The sequence below is a fragment of the Lycorma delicatula genome, chromosome 1 (assembly GCF_047948215.1).
Source record: "Lycorma delicatula isolate Av1 chromosome 1, ASM4794821v1, whole genome shotgun sequence".
NCBI classification, from domain to species: domain Eukaryota; kingdom Metazoa; phylum Arthropoda; class Insecta; order Hemiptera; family Fulgoridae; genus Lycorma; species Lycorma delicatula.
Window position 1 is genome coordinate 293,183,263 of NC_134455.1, and position 20,039 is coordinate 293,203,301.

General features: G+C 27.5%; 1 protein-coding gene across 1 annotated transcript; it reads right to left on the minus strand.

Annotated features, from left to right (window-relative positions):
* Window positions 1-545: 545 nt before the first annotated feature.
* On the minus strand, window positions 546-6,089 carry LOC142332796 (uncharacterized). The gene is made up of 2 exons (XM_075379415.1): window positions 5,800-6,089; window positions 546-2,110 (listed from the first exon to the last, which is right to left on the minus strand). The coding sequence occupies exons 1-2, from the start codon at window positions 6,086-6,088 to the stop codon at window positions 630-632; spliced, it is 1,770 nt and encodes a 589-aa protein (XP_075235530.1). The 5' UTR covers window position 6,089; the 3' UTR covers window positions 546-629.
* Window positions 6,090-20,039: the final 13,950 nt, after the last annotated feature.

The following is a 20,039-nucleotide window of genomic DNA, read 5'->3' on the forward strand; positions in this document are numbered from 1 at the left end:
GTGCAAAATCAAAATAATAAAAATGTATATTGCCTTAGTTGTATTTCTTTGTTAATTTTAGAAATTTTAATCTAGTTATTTGTCAGAAAATACCGTATTATTAAGTTGTTGGATAGTACAAAAAAAAAAAAATCATTAAATAACATTGTAAACTTATGATAGGAAAGTGCTTAATTTTAATCATTAAAATATATCATTGTTTCTAACAAGGACTAGATTGTAATTTATATTAAAAAATAATTTTGCCTAAAGGAAACTAAACTGATAAAATTGTATATTTTATTTTCTCGGATAAAATATTACCAAATTAAGGATAGAATATTCCTAAGACTTAGTCGTGTGAAATTTATGTCGCCGAAGGACAATTTAAACAAATTAAAGAAGCAAATTAAACAAATTATTTTGGTTGTTGTTATTTATATTCTGATTATTCTGGTTCTGGTTGTTGTTGTAGTTGTTTCCATTGTTGTAATTATTATTATTCTCTACAAGCGAATTGTAAAAGAAGGTGAATAATGAATTGAAAAAATCAATAAAAATAATAATTACATATATAAAAATACTTTATTTATTCAACGAAACAAAGTAAATAAATAATATTACATTTAATAAAGAAACTCAAGTTGCATTTATAAGCCCCATTTCAGTGATTGAAACCAGCTACTACTAACTGGAATTTGGTTATTATTTGGGTTGTTTGCATTCTGGTTATTATTGTTGTTGCTCTGGTTCTGATTATTCTTGTTGTTGTTGGCTTGATTCTGATTGTTTTGGTTGTTATTGTTGTTGTAGAGAGCGTTTTGGTTATTACTGTTCTGAATTTGATTGACCTGGTTGTTATTATTGTCCTGGTTCTGGTTATTGTAATTGTTGTTGTTCTGATTTTGGTTATTGTAATTGTTGCTGTTCTGGTTTTGGTTATTGAAGTTGTTATTATTTACATTGTGGCCATACTGGTTATGGTTATTGAAGTTATTATTTTGGTTGCTCTGATTTTGATTGTACTGATTATTATTCTGGTTGTTGTTATAGTGTGAGTTCTGATTGTTGTACGAGTTTTGGTTGTTGTAGTTATTCTTGTTTTGGTTATTATTGTTCTGGTTGTGATACTGGTTGTTGTTATTGTAGTTATTCTGATTTTGGTTATTATTGTTGTAGTTGTTGTTCTGGTTCTGGTATTGGTTGTTGTTATTGTAGTTATTCTGATTTTGGTTATTGTTGTTGTAATTGTTGTTCTGGTTCTGGTATTGGTTATTGTTGTTCTGGTTCTGGTATTGGTTGTTGTTATTGTAATTGTTTTGATTATTGTTGTTCACATTTTGTCCATACTGGTTTTGATTATTGTTTTGGTTGTTGTAGTTCTGATTGTTGTAGTTTTGGTTGTTGTTATTGTAGTTATTCTGGTTTTGGTTATTGTTGTTGTAATTGGTGTTCTGGTTTTGATTATTGTTTTGGTTGTTGTTATTGTAGGAGTTTTGATTGCTATTGTAGTTATTATTCTGGTTGCTGTTAGCATTCTGGCCATATTGGTTCTGATTATTGTTGTTGTTGTTACCGTATTGATTGTTATTGTTGTAGTTATTCTGGTTTTGGTTGTTGAAGTTGTTGACATTCTGGCCATTTTGGTTCTGGTTATTATATTGATTGTTGTTGTTGTTGTTACCATACTGGTTATTTTGATTGTTGTTCTGGTTATTGTAAGAATTGTTATTGTTGTATTGGTTCTGATTGTTGTAGTCGTTCTGATTGTGGTTATTGTAGTTGTTATTATTGTTGTATTGGTTGTTTTGATTATTTTGGTTGTTGTTATTTATATTCTGATTATTCTGGTTCTGGTTGTTGTTGTAGTTGTTTCCATTGTTGTAATTATTATTGTATTGGCTTTGACTATAATTGTTGTTCTGGTTCTGTTGGCCGTTCTGGTTGTTGTTGTTGTTGTATTGATTGTTACCGTTATAGTTATTATTTTGGTTATTGTTGTTGTAATTGTTATTATTATTCTGGTTATTGAACTGGTTGTTGTTATAGTAATTCAAATGTTGGTTCTGGTTGTTATTATTATACTGGTCATTGTTCTGATTGTTATTTTGGTTATTTCCAAACACGTTACCTGAAAACATAGAAACATTATTTTTCATCTGTATTTTAAAAACATTTTTGGCAGTAAATTCTGAACTGCAATACCGCTATCCTTAATCTGTCTACGCTATACCGCAGTTTTGCAATACCTAAGTGTTTGTCTCTAACAATTAGAATTAACGAACACTATCAATACATTTAAATCATTGAAACTATCTTCTTGCTTTTATTTTTCATGAAATAATCTGAAAAACCTGTGGTTATTCTACATATTCGATCGTTAGTAATCCTGCGCTATATTTCCGTACTTTTTTTAAATTAAATTGCTTTAGATCATCTTTTGTAATAACTACAGTATCACATTTATTAAAAATATATAGTTAATTAGATCTGTAAATGAAACTCTTACTAAAAATTCGATTTTTTCATGGGAAACAGGACTTGAAGTTTATAATTAAATGTTTTCCACTCACTCGCACCCTGTATTACAATTTTTTATGCTAGTACATTAAAAATCGATAAAAATAATATTCCAACAATAAAAATAATGGTAGTCTGTACATTGTTTTAACATAAATCATTATTACTGTGTGCAAATATTCACTATTCTGTTCATATATTAATATAAGTTTCGTAGAAAAATAAAAAAAATAATTTTTTTCTTTTAAATATTTTTAGAAAATAATTTCTTTTATGTTTTTAGAAAATAAACGTTTTTACGCATGAATACTGGTGCAGATATATTAGATAAAATACACAAATTTTTATATTTATTATTATTAGTCTTTCTTTTTTCTGTTTAGCCTCCGGGAATTACCGTTCAGGTATTACTTTAGAGAATGAATGAGGAGGGTATGTATGAGTGTAAATGAAGTGTACTCTCAGTTAGACCATTCCTAAGATGTGTGGTTAATTGAAAACCCAACCACCAAAGAACACTGATATCAACGATCTAGTATTCAAATCCGAATAAAAGTAACTGCCTTTACAAGAATTTGAACGCCGGAACTCTCGACTTCCAAATCAGCTGATTTGGGAAGACACGTTCACCACTAGACCAACCCGATGGGTATTATTATTATTATTATTACATATTATTAACATGTATATACGGATATTCAGAGTGATCGAAGAGGAAAAAGGTATAATTATTTGAGAACTGATTCTAGAGTTTGAAGTAAGGAAAAGAGTCTATACAAAGATATGTCCGAAAACACTTTGTTGATGATTTGTAGCCAGCGAAAAATCACGCCCAGATTACAGTTCCCTCAGTGATATCAGGTCATAATGAAATTTTTAAGATGTTAGATCCATCGTAAAACAGAAAAATTGGGTGACGAAAAACACGTTTTTTTTAGTTTTGAATTACAATAATTCTGTTATCTCGAAAATTACTAATAAATGTGTAAAATTTTATTACAAAAACTTGTAGATAATTTAATTCTGAGAAATTTAATAAAGTCTATGAAAAAAAAAACAATTAACTTTTATTAAAAAGATAACAGACAAATGTTATAAATTTGTAAAAATTAAAAACAGCTGCAATTATTTTAATAAATAAAGATTTTTGTAAAATTAAAATATATTTAATTTACTTTAAAACAAAATGTAGTAATACACATAATTTCGATTGTTTAATGCTTTTTGAGAATCAAGTTATGTTTTTGTATTTGTTGTACTCTAAAACTGTACCATATTTTTCCAATTGAATCTGAAGCCAAAAAAGTGAAATTTTGTTTTGAATTATTTTTTATGAAAAATGCCGCGTTTCTTCACTCGTGAAGAATATGCTGATTTAATTTACAGTATGATTTTGCAATGAAAGCACATCATCTGCGGTGGAAGAATTCCACGTTGGTATCCTAGACGAGTAGTTCCAAACCATAAAGTACTTTGTCGAATTTTGAATAATCTTCCTAAGAATGGTAAACTTCCGAGTGCTCATTTTCATTTGAATGTGAACCGTTACATGGTGATGAAAGAGAAAACATCTTTCAGGTGTAGCAGCTTAGTCCTACTATGAGCACGGGAAGAATTTCTACATGATTCAACATTCCAGAAAGCACCGTTTGGTCTTTAACTTTGGTCTTCAAGGTCATAACTTCAAGTTTGATGATCTTGCTAGATGACTGCAGTTTTGTCAAGGGTTAACAATAATTATAACTTAGTCGTTAAGTTTTGTTCTGTTACGTTTCTAATAATAAAAGTTGATTTCTTTTTGTTTTTTTATAAAATTTATTTCATCAATTTTCTCAGAATTCAATTATCTATTAGTTTTAATAGTAATATTTAAGCATTTATTAGACTTTTAACAAAACTATTTATTTCAAACCTAAAAAAACGTGTTTTTTCGACACCGAATTTTATGTTTTACGTTTGATATCTTAAAACCTTCGGAAAATACAATTCTGAGATATGTTTTATTCAATTTTTTTTTCAAAAACATAAGACACCACCAAATTTATTCCTTACATAACACCTTAAAAATGTTAACATGACCTCATTTCACTGATGGAATTGAAGTCCGGACAAAATTTTTCGCTTGTTGTAACTCGATAGTAAAGCGTTTTCAGACAAATGATTATATGTACTTTTTTCCTTACCTCAAGTTCTAGAATCAGTTTCAAATTATTTCCCTTTCCTTCTTATATATGTATATATATTACACTCTGGATATTTACTACAGGAGTATTAGTTAAGGAATTACAAATAACCACATTACATGTATACAGGTACATAGAATATTATTCTATTTTCAGTACATAAATAATTAAGGATTTTTATCTGTTTAAACGTTTTTACGTCTTCTAAGATTTCATCTATATTATAAATCTTGAACATTACCTTTTATAATGAGGAAAATACAAAATTATTATTTTTGAAATAAGCAATATCAATTACTATTGTAAATTTCATTATCTTATTAACTGCATAAGAATAAATAACTATTATTTATTGATCTTGTTATAACAATAATAATAAAAAAATATTATGCATGTTTCATTTTGCTCTACAAGAAATCATAAATATTTTAAAACTTGCAAAGCTATGCTTATTACACGTACAATCATTAAAATAATAAGATCTGATTTACCTGACCAAAATTTATTAAAAAAAAAAAAAAAAAAACTTATATTTCTGTTATTGAAATCTAGGTATTTTAAAGTACCCTTTTTTTGTAAGAATAATTTTTTTCACGAATAAAGTTTTTCATGAAAGTTAAGCGTAATGAACATTGCGTGAAATTAAAACACTGGGAATGTTTTGATTCACATTCACAAAAAGATTGACAGAACTTCTGTAATTTAATTAAAACTAGAAAAATCTTTTTTACAAACAAGAGCGTATTTTACCTTTCAAAACTACTAAAAAAAGTGTACATTACTTATAATAATTGAAAATTGTAAACAATCTTAATAATTATTATTAAATTATCTTCTGCCTTCGGATTTATTATTGTTGTTGCTGTTATTGTTATTATTATTATTATTTTTTTATTGTTATTTAATAATCATAAAATATATGAAAATAATTTTATATTTGATCATCAATCAATGACCAATATATTGGAACATACATTTTGATATTATTATTATTATTATTTTGTTATTAACGAGTAATCAAAATATTTTAGCATGATGTTACCTAAATATTTTCAATTTAATATTTAAATTTTTAAATGAGTGTATAAATTTAAAATACGAAAAATCATGTACCCACCATTTTGGTTGTGGTTGTTGTTTACATTCTGTCCATTCTGGTTGTTGTTTTGATTCTGAAACTGGTTGTTGTTATTCTGGTTATTTCCATTTTGATTATTGTTGTATTGGCTGTTGTTGTTGAAGTATTGGTTGTTGTTCTGGTTTTGTTGTTGTTCTTCACTTACTGGAGAAACTTCATTCTGGTTGTTGAAGAAACCGCTGAAGCACTGTCGTTTGGATTGTCCATAAGGATGGACGGCGGCAGCAGCGAAGCCAACGAGAACCAACAATACCAATGAGGACTTCATGTTGAAGGCGACGGTATAATAACCGTCGCCGTCTTATATACTTTACTGTTATCATCCCTACTCGATATCAATAACTAAGGTTGTAGGTCATCCGATGTTGATAGTTAAACATAATTTTCAAAAATAAAATAGAATAAAAAAAAGTTTACGCATTTTTTTTAAATGATGTAATTTTTTTGTAAATTTATTTTTTACTATCTATGGAATAATTTCCTTTACTAAAAAAAAAAAAATGTTAAAATACTCTGAGTAAACAATCTATAATAATCCTTAATCTTTGTTAAATAAAACTAAAAAAAAAAAAAAATAGTATTAAAACGCCTTTTTGTATCTATTTTTACTTATATATTTTTTTTAAATGCTCAAATTACAATTTTTTGTTCTTAACATTTATTACTTTTTCAAAAAAACTTTAATAATGGTTTTCATCTAATTTATATATTTAAAAATTTTGTACAAATGGTACATTTAGTGAAAAAAATATTCACCTTTGTTTTAAAAAATAAACCTATTTATTACTTAAATATTTTCTTTTGCTAAAAAATTCAACTCATTTTGATAATTATTCCATCACTGTTAATTTATAAACTAGTCTTCTAGTTTAATATATTAGAATAATAGTCTCTTCAGTACAAGTTTGTTTTTTTTTTTTGCTCTTAATTGTTGTATTCTTAATTTTTGCATAATTATTGATTAGGCTTACAACCGTTTTTATTTTTAATCACTGTTATAACCGAATCTGTTTTTTGAAAATGTTGGCTTTTGGGCAAATTTGACCTTTAGGTGATATTCCGTGTATTTGTTTCTTGCAATTTGACTACAAAGTGGTATAGGTTTGGATTGTTTTTATTGACAAATATCACGGGAAATTTCCATGTAGTCTTTTGTACGTAATATTCTACGATATTTACTGAAATTAAACTGATGTAAGCTCCTAAAGGGGGTCATTTAAATTCTATTTTTTATTTATTTTACTTTTGAGAGTATTGTAGTATTATCGAATTATACTCTTACGCAACTTAATCAAATTTATAGAAAGAAAGGTGTGTTTTTTTTGAGAAAACAGAGTTTTGTTGTTTTATATTTTTTTTAGAATTTATATAACATACTATATTTTGTATTTATTTTAGTCATGATTACTGACTTAAACATCTAGAAAATTATTCAAATAACTAATACTGCGCTATTCAAAATCTTCAGAATTTTTAACAATCTCTAATAATGCTGTAGCCGAAGATCCTACGCGATAAACGACCACTTACTCCCGTCAGTTATCGGTATTCGAGTTTCATATGAACAAATACTCTCGAATTTGTTTGATACTTTATAGAAATATCCGGTTATCATGATTGCGACATATTTTCAAATATTTGTTACACCTTCATAAATGCTCCTTTCCTTGATAAAATTGAAAATTATTTTCAGTAAATGTTTGGGTTTTATTTTTAAATCCAAGTTTCATACTATTTTTCTTAAAATATTTGAACCTACGGTAAAATAGATAATATTTACAAAAACTTAATTTTATGATGGATTAGATAAACATAAAAAAATTGGAAAAATATTTAAAACATAAGTATTAAGATGAGTTGCTTTTACTAATACAAATACATATTTTTATCTTCATATCAAAAAGCTATATTTTCCGATAAGATTTTGTTTTTGAATTATTATCTAAATTTTCTGTTTTTACATTTATTTGCAGAGCCGATCACCTAAAACTAAGGAATCATGAATTCGATCTGAGTGATTCCTTATTATTAAGTTTGTAGAATTTGAGAAAATGTTTCTTAAATACATTGATTCTTCACAGAAATCTTATTTCACAGAAAATTTATCTTACTTTAAAAATAAATAAATAAAACCTATATATGAAAAATAAATGTTATATACAATCTCCTTTTTTCTAATTAGAATTTGAAATCATCCATAGACGGTTAGATGATGTCAGTTACTTCCAGTTTGCGTTCTGTGAAATAGTCTAAATTAAAAAAATAAATTTGAATGTCTTCATTGTTTACTTTTATATATTTCCTTGATAATATTTTTGTTACAAAATATAAGTGTTGTATGTTGATGGAACATTAACTTCGCTGAAAACTATTCAATGCTATTTCTGATTGATTATTTCCTGATTTTGAAAAAGAGGAGTTTCACGTTTCGGTCCTTACTTATGTTTATTTATGAATGTATTAGTCTTACCTTATTCCAAATCCCTAGTTGAACTATACAATTACGTTCACACAACTAATTAACTTTATTTCGGATCTGAAATCACCTCCAATTCAAACGTTAGTAAGCTACTGGTCCTTTTTTCGTTTACTTTGTCGTTGACATAAAGAGAAAATTTAAGTAAAAAGAAATTAAAGGATAACATAACTTGAATTTGGGCATTTCGTTAGTGTAAGGAATATTTCACATTATATATATTTACTCTTTGGATACAATGGACCAATTAAGAATACTTTCTGTTTTTGTGTATTTATATTCGGCGTTTTAAATTGTTAAAATAATGGATAAAACATCTATATCAACGTTGTAAAAGATATAAAAAAATATTTGGTAGAGAAGCAAAATAAAAATCCACAAAGTAAATCTTTTTTGGTCAGAGGAGGATCATGTCGTAATTGTTTTTTTTTCATAATTAAAAAATAAATAAATAATATGTAATTATTAATGATATTTGAGAAAACGGTAAATTATCTTCTTCATCATCTAAAAGAAAAATATTAAATATTTAAGTGGAAGATTTATGCTAATTTATTTTTACAATAATATTACTCAAAGATAGAATAAAACTGAAAAACAAAATCTAATTATTATATTTATCATGAGATAACATATGAAAAACAAATTAATAATAACCGTTATAATTAAAGTGAATTAGTCTGATGCAACAAAACCTATAATGCTTGTAAAACTAGTGCTTGTCTTTCTTTCTGAAAACTAGATAAAATAAATATTCAAAGATTTAAATACAGCTTAAATTTAAATTTTTTTTATTTAAATTAATTTTTCATGCCACTTTAAACGCCACAAATCTTTGATATTAGAATCTACTGTGGACGCCATATGGATTATGCTGGAAGGTCCTGCTTCACATCCTCGATGAAAATTCATGAAATCACATTAAAATACATTAAAACACATCACATTCAAAATCACATTTAAAACACATTAAAAGAAAGGTATCTATCTAAAAAAATGCCATTCTTCAACGACTTACTGTATGCATTTTTAATGAAGTAGCTGATTAATTTGGTCTTGGCCTTAATAATTCAAATGAAACTCACCTAATGGCATTTTTGTAGATGACTTATTAAACCCACCGGGATTGTTCAGTGGTGAACTCTTCATTGTAAATCAGCTTATTTTGAGTCCATAGTTCTAAGATTCAAATCCTAGTAATAAAGGCAGTTACTTTTATACGGATTTGAATACTAGATCGTGGTTACCGGTGTTCTTTGGTGGTTGCGTTTCAATTAACCACATATCTCAGGAATGGTCAACCTGAGTCTGTACAAGACTACACTTCATCTACATTCATGCATATCATCCTCATTAATCCTTTGAAGTAATACCGTACGGTGGTTCCAGAGGCTAAACAGGAAAGATATATCTTATTAAAACTGTTTTTAGAAATGAAATTTTATTTTCCAAACTTAAACATATCAGGTTTAGTTCATACAGTTTTGGAAGAGGACGTAAAAAACTAACCAACTCTGTCTCAAGTAAAAATTTAATGTTTGAATTTTTCCTTATGTGAAATATTCTTTCTTGTAACGAAACGCATAGATAAATTTGTTGTTTAAGCAGTGTCTCTTATCAAGCCATTTTTTTAATAAATTGAATTTCTTATACTTAAATTTTCTGGGATGTTTATTGGACGAGGGGAACTGAATTTTGTTTCATGATATAATTTTTAAAATCTTTTTATAGTAAATACGCATAAAAAAGAATCTTCAACAGTTGGAGGGAAAAGTAAGTCGTAAAGGGAATATTTTGTGAATGCTATTTGAGGTTGTATTTTATTTTTATTCGTTAAAGTGTTTCTACGTATTTCGACTTAAAAGTGTAAAATTGTTTCATGTTGATTCTTATGTCATTTGATTCTTACTTCTTAGTTCACTGCTCACCTTCTAGAAATAATTCAGTTAAATAAACAATTTTTTTGCGGTTTCAATATCCGAAGAAAATCTTTTAGATATCTTCAGTATGGTTGAAGTTGCTGATTAATCTAGGAAAAGGAAATTAATTACAAAAAAGTGAAAAAAATAATGTCGTCAAGGAAAGAAAATTACATTTTCTTAATTGCCAAGCTTCGTAATTAGAAACAATTTTTCAGTTAATTTCATCGATGTAATAGTGTTTGTAAAATGTATTCTTTTGTACTTAATTTCTATATAGGATAATTGATGGTAAGTAAATATATATACATTTCTTTTGTTCAATTACTGTCCTATTCTCTCGCATAAAATGTTAATTCACGTTTTAAATCCTAGGCAAAAACCATGATTCCCTATTGACGCCTTTCAAAGAAAGGTGTATAAACTATATATGCAATTTTTATTTTTAGGTTTTTTTTCAGCCTTAATCATAACTGCGTAACACTTTTTTTATTGATATATTGATAAAGTTTCTGCGGTAGCCGTGAGATAAATCTTTTCTGAATAAACCTAATGGATTTTTTAAAAGAAAAATTATGTACGTGGTCGAATAAACGATTTCAGAAATCTTTTTCCTTTTTCTGTTCTATATATATATATATATATATATAAATCTAGTGGTTTATGTGATTCTACAAAAAACTACTTAACCGATTAAATTGTAATTTTACATGAAGATAGTTTTTATAACTGGAAAGAACATACGACTCTTACCATCACGAAATGTTTCACCATTTCTAGTTGGTGGCCTTTTGAATAGCTTACAGTAACAACTAGATTATGTTATTTGACTACGTATAAGTTACTATGGTCAAACTGTAGGTCAAATCTAATAGAAACCACTGACAGTATTTAAAATTAGATTTTCTACAAGAACTTCTTTTTTCTTTTTCAGTATTCTTTCATTTATCAAGAAAACTAGCTTTAAAGGTGCGACGGTGTATGCCATACTTTCTTTTAGACCTGTCCTTCATTTTCAAGCTTTTCCAGTTTCCACTTAAGTCTTTTTCGTTGGCAATAAATAAGTCGCAAGGGCAGACTCTTCTTGACTTTTTGGTTTGGTGTCCTCTTGAAAAGTCATTGCTTCTTGCATGGGCAACTGTATATGGCTCGCTCCAGACTCTTCTGTGGGAAGAATTTGTATATATATATATATATATATTCCAGAGAGAAAAGTTGTAAATATTGAATTCAAATCCAAAAAAAATTAAAACACAAAAAAATTAAAACACAAAAAAAATAAACAAGAAAAAGAGGAAAAAAGTCCGTCACTTTCTCGTAGTGTTTGTCGGGTAACACTAAGAAAATACAAACATTCAAAATACAAATTCGCTAAGCAAATATTTTTTTATCCGTACGAAGAGCAGGTTAAACTACTATCTTTAAGGTGGGAGGCGACTGTTCTGTTCTTCAGATTACTCGAAAAAGTTTCGAGTTCTATGCTGACCAAACTGTTCCTCTAAAAAAACACAATATCATGATAGTATTTACAAATTGGACAGGCTTTAATTGTTATTTATCGTTATTATTCTCATTGTCATATACATGATTATAATAGACATAATGTTAGTATAGTTCACATTCTGACTAGACTGCGATTTCTCCGAAAGCGTTTATTTAAAAAGTAAAATGCTTTTGATTTAGTCGCATAATTAATTCTTGAGGTTTTTTTTTACTTTTAGCCGACCATTTATTGTAAGAAAATTACGTTTTAATTTTTAATACATTAATATCACTGGTTATAATAAATTGTTTGGTAATCATCTCATAAGTACAGTAATGAGGTTTTGCTAAATGCAGTTTATTAAATACATGCAGATGTAAGTAAAAACACAATGTAAATGTAAAAGCAATACGATATAATTGTTGTTTAGATATAGTTTATTAAAAACAATATAAAATCGTTCAAATAATTTTTACTCTAATAAATAAACACATAATCGGCATTTAAAAATGTACATGTATTATCGGTACAGTAATAAAGTCAAGTACCGGATCAAAGCAGGCTTCGTTTTGTCCTTTTTTATATGAAAGAAAGAATATTTTCTAGAAATTCTAGGTTTTGGTAATCCTTATAAGGAATTTCTCTTAAACCTGTAGGCCGTGTTTCTATCCACAAATTGAGAAATAAAATAAAATTTATTGTTTAAATATTACTCGTAAATCTACTAATTAAACATTTTTATGATATAACAACTCATTCATTTATTGATAAAAAACTATTAAATATCGTAAGAAAAAATTGTTTATATTATACCAGTAACCATATTAATTATTTATTTCAATAATGTTTTTCTTTTTTTTTATAAAAAAAAAAAAATAATAATAAAATTGTTTGGAGTAGAAAAAAATTAGGATGTAAAATATTTATAACAAAATAAATAAAATGATTGGGGTTGTACTGAATTAGTCTGATGCAACGAAATATAGAATCTCGTGGATTTAATCAATAGTATACTTATTTAGTTACGTTTCTGTTTAAAAATCAAGACGTAAAAAAATAATAAATATTTTCAAATAAACAGAAATTCAAAAAGTGCTTAAACACATTTAATTACTTAACATGTAAGTAAATTTTGTTTTATTTTTTGAATGGTGGCATCATAATTTCCGGAAAAAGGCAAAAGATTCTTAAAAGTGATCCGTAAAAGATCCAAAAAATTAATATTTTTGAAACGAACCATGTCTATAAATTCACCATTCATCAACACTTTAAGTATTTTTATGAAAATGGAAGGATATTTACTTTTAGCATTTATTCAAAATTAGCTGTCTAAATTAAAAAGTGTTCTGGAGGATGCCATATTCCTTTTGAATAACACTTTTTTCCATTTTCTCAGTTTAATGGCATTTTAGTAAATCTTAGATTAAAATTCATAACAAAAGAAAAATTTGGTTGTTAGAGCATATTTCAAGACATGCAGATTTAGTTATATCGATTTTTTATTGTTTACTTATTGGAATTGTAAATTGTGTCGAATATTTTTAGGCTGCCACCTAAGTATAATAATTTTATAGCTAGATAATTTTACAAAATAAAAAAGTAAAATGGGCTCCTAGGAAATTTTTAGGTCCGACTTCATGTAATGATTAATAAGAATATATATATATATATATATATATATATATATATATTCGGTAATGCTTCGCAGATCCGGCAATGCTTCGCTATTGCTATATATATGTATATATATATATATATATATATACAAACATATATGAAACAAACAAACAAAAACTACAAGAAAAAACATACAAACAGATTATTTTATTCCATATATATATATATATATATATATATATATATACATATATATATAGAGAGAGAGAGTGGGAGTGAGAGAGTTTAAATGAACACAATTGAAAATTTGATAAAAAATTTAAAAAATGAACTTCACAAATTTTACTTTCACTTATTCTCCATCCCCTTTTCCCTTTCCAACTTCTCCCTTTCACCCTTCTCACTCGCCCCTCTCCCAGTTTCCTTTTTACCCTTTCCCGTTTTCCGCTTTTCTCTTTCCATCTTTTCCCCTTTTCCCCGTTTTCCATTTCCCCATTTTCCCTTTTGCCCACGCGTAAATCGGTCCATTAGTTTTTTGGTCTTTAGCGGACACACATACAAACATGCCTTTTATATATATATATATATATGGAATAAAATAATCTGTTTGTATGTTTTTTCTTGTAGTTTTTGTTTGTTTGTTTCGTAAATATCTCGCGACCGGCCCCACCTAGAGGGTATAGTCTTTGCAAAAATATTTCATTTCACGTAACTAATATTCATATTCTGAATATGAACCAAATCGGTCCATAAATATAATTTTCCTAAATATCTTAACCCCAGTGCCATCTACCGGGTTCATTTTTTGCATAGATAATTCTTTCCATGTAAGTAACATGTATTCTGAATATGAGGCAAATCGGACCATAAATACAATTTTTAAAAATATCTTGACGCCAGCGCCACCTAGCGGGTCCAAACTAATTCAGAAACCATCCCTGGCATGCGTCCAACCATTCCCGAAAGTTTCATCGCTATCGGATGAACGGTTTAGGAAGGCATAAGAGACATATAGACAGACAAACATTCATTTATATATATATATATATATATATATATACTAGCAGACTAGACAGACGTTGTCCTGACGCGGCATTATTCTGTAATAAATGCACACACATAAATATAAGTAACTTAATTAAGTTAAAATTAGCAGTAATGTGTTCTAAATTTCATTAAAATGACTATTAGTATGATACTATCAGTTTGTGATTGTTGTGTTATTGTAATGGATTTATTGATTAATGTGAAGTATGGTTAATATTTATTATCACTAAGTATTGAGATGTCCGATGAAAATTGAATTAAAAAATCGAAACGTAGTAAAATTACTAATTAGTGTAATTAATAAATTTTCATCCACATTACGACTAATTTTCACTTAACATCATTGTAAAAAAGTACCTCCTACATATTTTTTATTTATTTAATAATTTTGATGTTTCATAACCATGTAACAGCTTAATTAATCAATTAATAAAACAATTAAAGCACTGTAAAAAAGCAACGTAGTTAAAATTTTAGTAGAAATTTTTATCATTTTTCTCATTATTTATTTTAACATCTATTTTGCCAAATTTTAGATAATTGTAAATTAAAAATAATTTTAGAAAACTTTTTATAAAATTAATCAGCTAAAACATTATAAATTCAATTTTTTAAATATACTTTCAACTATATTTTAAGTAACTAATATTTTAATTTTATAAATATTATAATTTATTTTACAAACTTAAATTTTTATTTTCAAAGAGCCGTTCAATACTTCATAAGTTGCATAGAATCAAATGAGAACTGACAATTTAAATTTGTAAGTTAAGTTGATTGTTATTGAATGCACTTGTATACATCATTAAAATTCATGAAAAATCATGTAAAATACTCACTTCAATACTGCACCTTACAAATTTGCACAATGTACATTATTTAATTAAACTTTAAAACGTTATTTCAATAAATAATAATATAATATTCCTAATAAGCGCGCAATTCTAGCAGACTCGGCAATGCTTCGCTATTGCTAGATCTGAGTATACATACAGATTAAATGACAACAATTGAAAGTTTCATAAAACCTTAAAAAACTGAACATTAGCAATTTAACAAAATTTAACCTTTCACTTTATAAAAGAGAGAATGTAAATAAATCCAAATGGCAACAACAGGACTACCTATCGGATTTAATTCACACCACTCTCTAATCACAGTATTCGGTGGAAAATAATTTTTTAACGGAAAGTTAAAAAATTATTAACTGAAAGTAATAATAATTTTTTAACGGAAAGTGTTGTGGCTGCAAAATTATTACAATTAATACTGAACATTAAGAAACTTACAAAACATTACGGAATCTTATAAAATTTCACCTTTAACTTTATAAAATTCTGTATGTAAATAAATCCAATTATCAGAACAGCACTACCTATCGGATTTAATTCAAACTATTCTCTAAATACGAATTTTAATGTAAGAACAACACTAAGCTACGACGCAAGTAACTGATATGCGAAAAAGCAACAAAATAAAAAAAAATTCCTAGAATCCGATCGCAACACTAACTACCGGGTTTGACTGATAAACCAAATATTAAAAAAAAATTCTAAAACGCGATTGCAGCTCTGCCTACCGGACCCACACGCTGTCTACCGGACCCAATTGTGAACTTTAACCATCCCAAGATCAACAACACATAAATAAATTTAAAAAACATTTTCACTTCAATACTGTACCTTACAAATTTATATTTTTTAATTACACTTTAAAACGTAATTTCAATAAATAATAATATAATATTTCTCAATACGCGCACAATACTAAACGCGATCGCAGTGCTGCCTACTTGTTACTTCATCAGTTGTGATTTTCTTTACATTGGCAGGCCGTACGGGCTCTTTGTGATTGGTCGTTGTGTTTGACAGCGACCATCTTGCATTGATCTGATTGGTTTTCCTTTGTTTACATTTCCATCTGATTTATTAGCCTCTTATTTATTAAAAAGACTGTTTTCTCGCGATTTTTTGTAACACAATAATAACACAAAATTATGAAATATTTTTCTCAATTTGATCGCAGCACCAACTGTCGGGACAAACTAAAATTAAAATAGAATATTATTGAATATTCGATACTGCGATGGTAGTGCAGTCTGCCGGATCCAATGTAAAACATTCCAAAATCAACAACTACTTATAAATAAAAAATTAATTAAAAAACATTTTCCAGTGGACCAAATTGTGAATCTAAATCATTCTCGAATCCCCTTGAACACACACACAAAATTTCATCAAAATCAGTCCAGCCGTTTAGGAGGAGTTCACTTTCATACACACGCAAATACATATATATAATTTCATACACACAAGAAATACATATATAAAGATTATATTCTTATTTTCTATATAAAAACCTTAGTTACATTCATTTTGACTTAGAATCTAATTCTTCCCCAGTGATTAATTTTAAAGTGCAGACGTTATGACTTTACTGATTGTTTTTGTTTTCTTATTAATAAAAACAAGCTTTAGCTCTAGTACGATTTTTTAATCAGTAAGTCACAGATTTACCAATGTTTATTATTGCTTTAAGATAGTTGCTTCTAAGTTAAATGGTTTAAAATTCTTAAGTTGCCATTTTTTTTGGCTATTTAAAAAAGTACTGTACGCTCTTCCTTAGTGATAAAGACAAAAAATACTGATAACAATATCTCTACACTTTTAACCCTTCAGTCAATGAAAAAATGAATATAATTAATATGTAATATAAATCATGAATAAATAGATAACTGGTTAGTAATATAATAATTAAATAATAATTATACGAGTATAAATAATTTTGATAATTATAAAAAAATATGTTTTTCAAACCTCTTATTTTCAAAGTTATTCAATGATATATTTTATTATGCAGAAAGTAGGCCTTATTTATCTTTTCTAGTACATTTTTATTAGCGGTATTTTAAACCTAAAATATTCCAGCCTTTATCTTCATTTCATATTAATGCCAAAAATAAATGACCCTCCCAGTTTCATAAAAATATTAAATTGTTGATTATAAATATTGAAATTAAATATTTAATTTACCTTCATTTCCCTAATCAGAGCTCAAGATGATGATATTGCCAATCAAAATTAATAAAAAAAACGCTAACGAAAAACTCAATTTCTCATTATATTGACTTCACCAACCCACAATAAATCTGGTACCAAAAGCGGTAAAGTCGATTATTTCTAAAAAGTATTTAATAATAAACATTGAATCAAACCCTTTACTACATTTTTTGTTGATTAGTTGTCAAACTACAAAAAATAAATTCTGCAAAGACATATATAAAGAGATCAAGAAGAATGTAAGAGACTTTCAGGACATGTTCTATTGGTGAAAATAAAGAATAAAATTCTCATAAATTCAGGTTCAGAAAAATTTCGTTAGCGAGAGATTTTGCCCTGATCTCTGTGCCTTCCGTCAAATCAACCCAGACTCTAATCCTTAGGACCAATATCAAACGGTAAATTTTACGATTCTATATGAAATCTGATTTAAAAAATTTTAAAAACAAGTTCCCAGCTGCATTTTCAATAATTTTTGAGAAAACTGGAGTAAAAGTCATACGATTGGGATCGAAAAAATACTATTATACGTTTGATGTAAAATAAATTTGTTAAATAGGCAAAACAAATATAATTAAAATAAAAAATAAAAAAATTGTAGAGAATTTGATTCTTAGTGAAATTATATGAATAAAGTCCAAAGAATTTTAATCAAAACATAAGAATTTCGAAATTTATTAAAACAAATACATAAAAAATGAGGCAGATTTTAAATAAATAATAAACGAAACAAAATTTTTAATTTACCAATACAAAAGGAGAAAATATTTTATAATAATAATAAATACAAGCAAAAATAATAAAACCAATCTATAAGCAACTAAACTAACTACTGAAAATGTCCTCCGCCTCAGTAAATATAGGACTCTGCCCGACGAACAATATTTTTGGTGTCTTTCCGTATTTCAAAATTGTTGTTTTGTATTAGTTGTACCGGACTGAGAATTCTAATAACTCTTTTCCTCTACCACAAGTTTGTTCATACACTAACGATTTCAAGTGGTTCCACAGGCCAGACATGTTAAATCAGGCAACTTTGGAGGCCAGTTGATAAGTCTGCCACGTTCAACCCACTTGTTTAAAAGTCAATTTATGAGAAGTCTAACTGCTAGAGAAAAGAGTGAAGTTACCCCATCAAGCTGCATAATAATCTACCTTCTTTTATTAGACGAACATTTTCTATCAACTCGATAAAAAATATTGCCAAAGGTTTAAGTTTGAATCACCCGAAACATTGTCATTAAAAATAAATACAATATTTTGTATCAGTAAACTTCCAAATTCTTATTTTGTGTTTGTTTTCTCTGGACTTCATTTTACTCAAGATCAGATTCTCTACAATGTTTTTTAAAACCTCAATGTTTTATTGCCCATTTAACAATTTTTTTTTACGCAGAATATAAAAAAAAATTGTATTTTTCGGCCCCAGATTTCTGAAAATATACTTAAAATACAATTGTGGGATTTATTTTATTTTTTTATTTTTCAAGTCAGATTTCAAATAAAACCACTAAATTTATTCCTTAATTTTACACCCAAGAATTATAATTTGGCATAATTTTACGGGAGGCGGAGAAATCAAAGGTGAAATTTTTTGCCAGTCAATGCTCGCTAAAGAAGCGTTTCTTAACCTGTATTTGTCATCTTTATTTTCACCGGTAGAACATATCCTGAAAGTTTATGGATCACTCAACTAAACTAGTAGATAGTTTTTGGCATAAAATATGTCATTATGTACTTAGCTAACCTTTACGCTGAATTAGTAAATCGTAAATCGTATCAATATTTTTCAAACACAAGTTTTGTAGAATAACATATTTTATGTATTGCTTTTTCGTAATTTCAGGGATTTTTAAATAATAACTAATGTAAGCCAAACAATATTTAAAATGATTTATAACAGAGTTTGGGGTACAAACTTAACATTACAAAGGCAACAGCTGTAAATGAGAATTATTCATTAACCGATGTGTTGCGACATGTCGGCAGACATGTCTGATCACTTATACAGTGAATAAGTACTCCTGTGTAGCTCAAACATTAACTTTGTATACACATATTATGATTTAATTCTGTAATTTCTGATAATTTACACCTACTGTGAGAAGTTTATTATGGTAAAGAGATAATAATTATGGTAAGGAAGTATGTTAATCATCGGATAATTTCTGTTACGTGTCTGATGATTTGACGTTTTTTAGACTAACGACCAAGTTTGGTTCTACTATTTAAAAAATCTGATGTGGACATCGCGTGACTTTCTTGTCTTCCTATTAAATTACATATACACATTTTTCACTGCACCTCATTTAAACATATTTCATTTGAAAGTGAGATACGATCCTCCAATTCTTTAATAAAGTGGACAGTTACACAATTGCTGAATATTTTTATTTTTTTATTTTTGATGTTGCGAAGAAATACCATTTACGTACCCCCCACAAGTGGGGGAGTGTTGGACTCGCACGGGTTCGGCTATATGTTATTAAGAGACTAAGTGTACCCGCACCCTACTGATTAAAACTCCTACTTTACCATTCCTCTCCACCCGGGGCCTGGTTTGCAATTAAGTATAGCACAAACCCGTGGGTGTCAAAGCAGGGAGGCCCAGGAGTTCC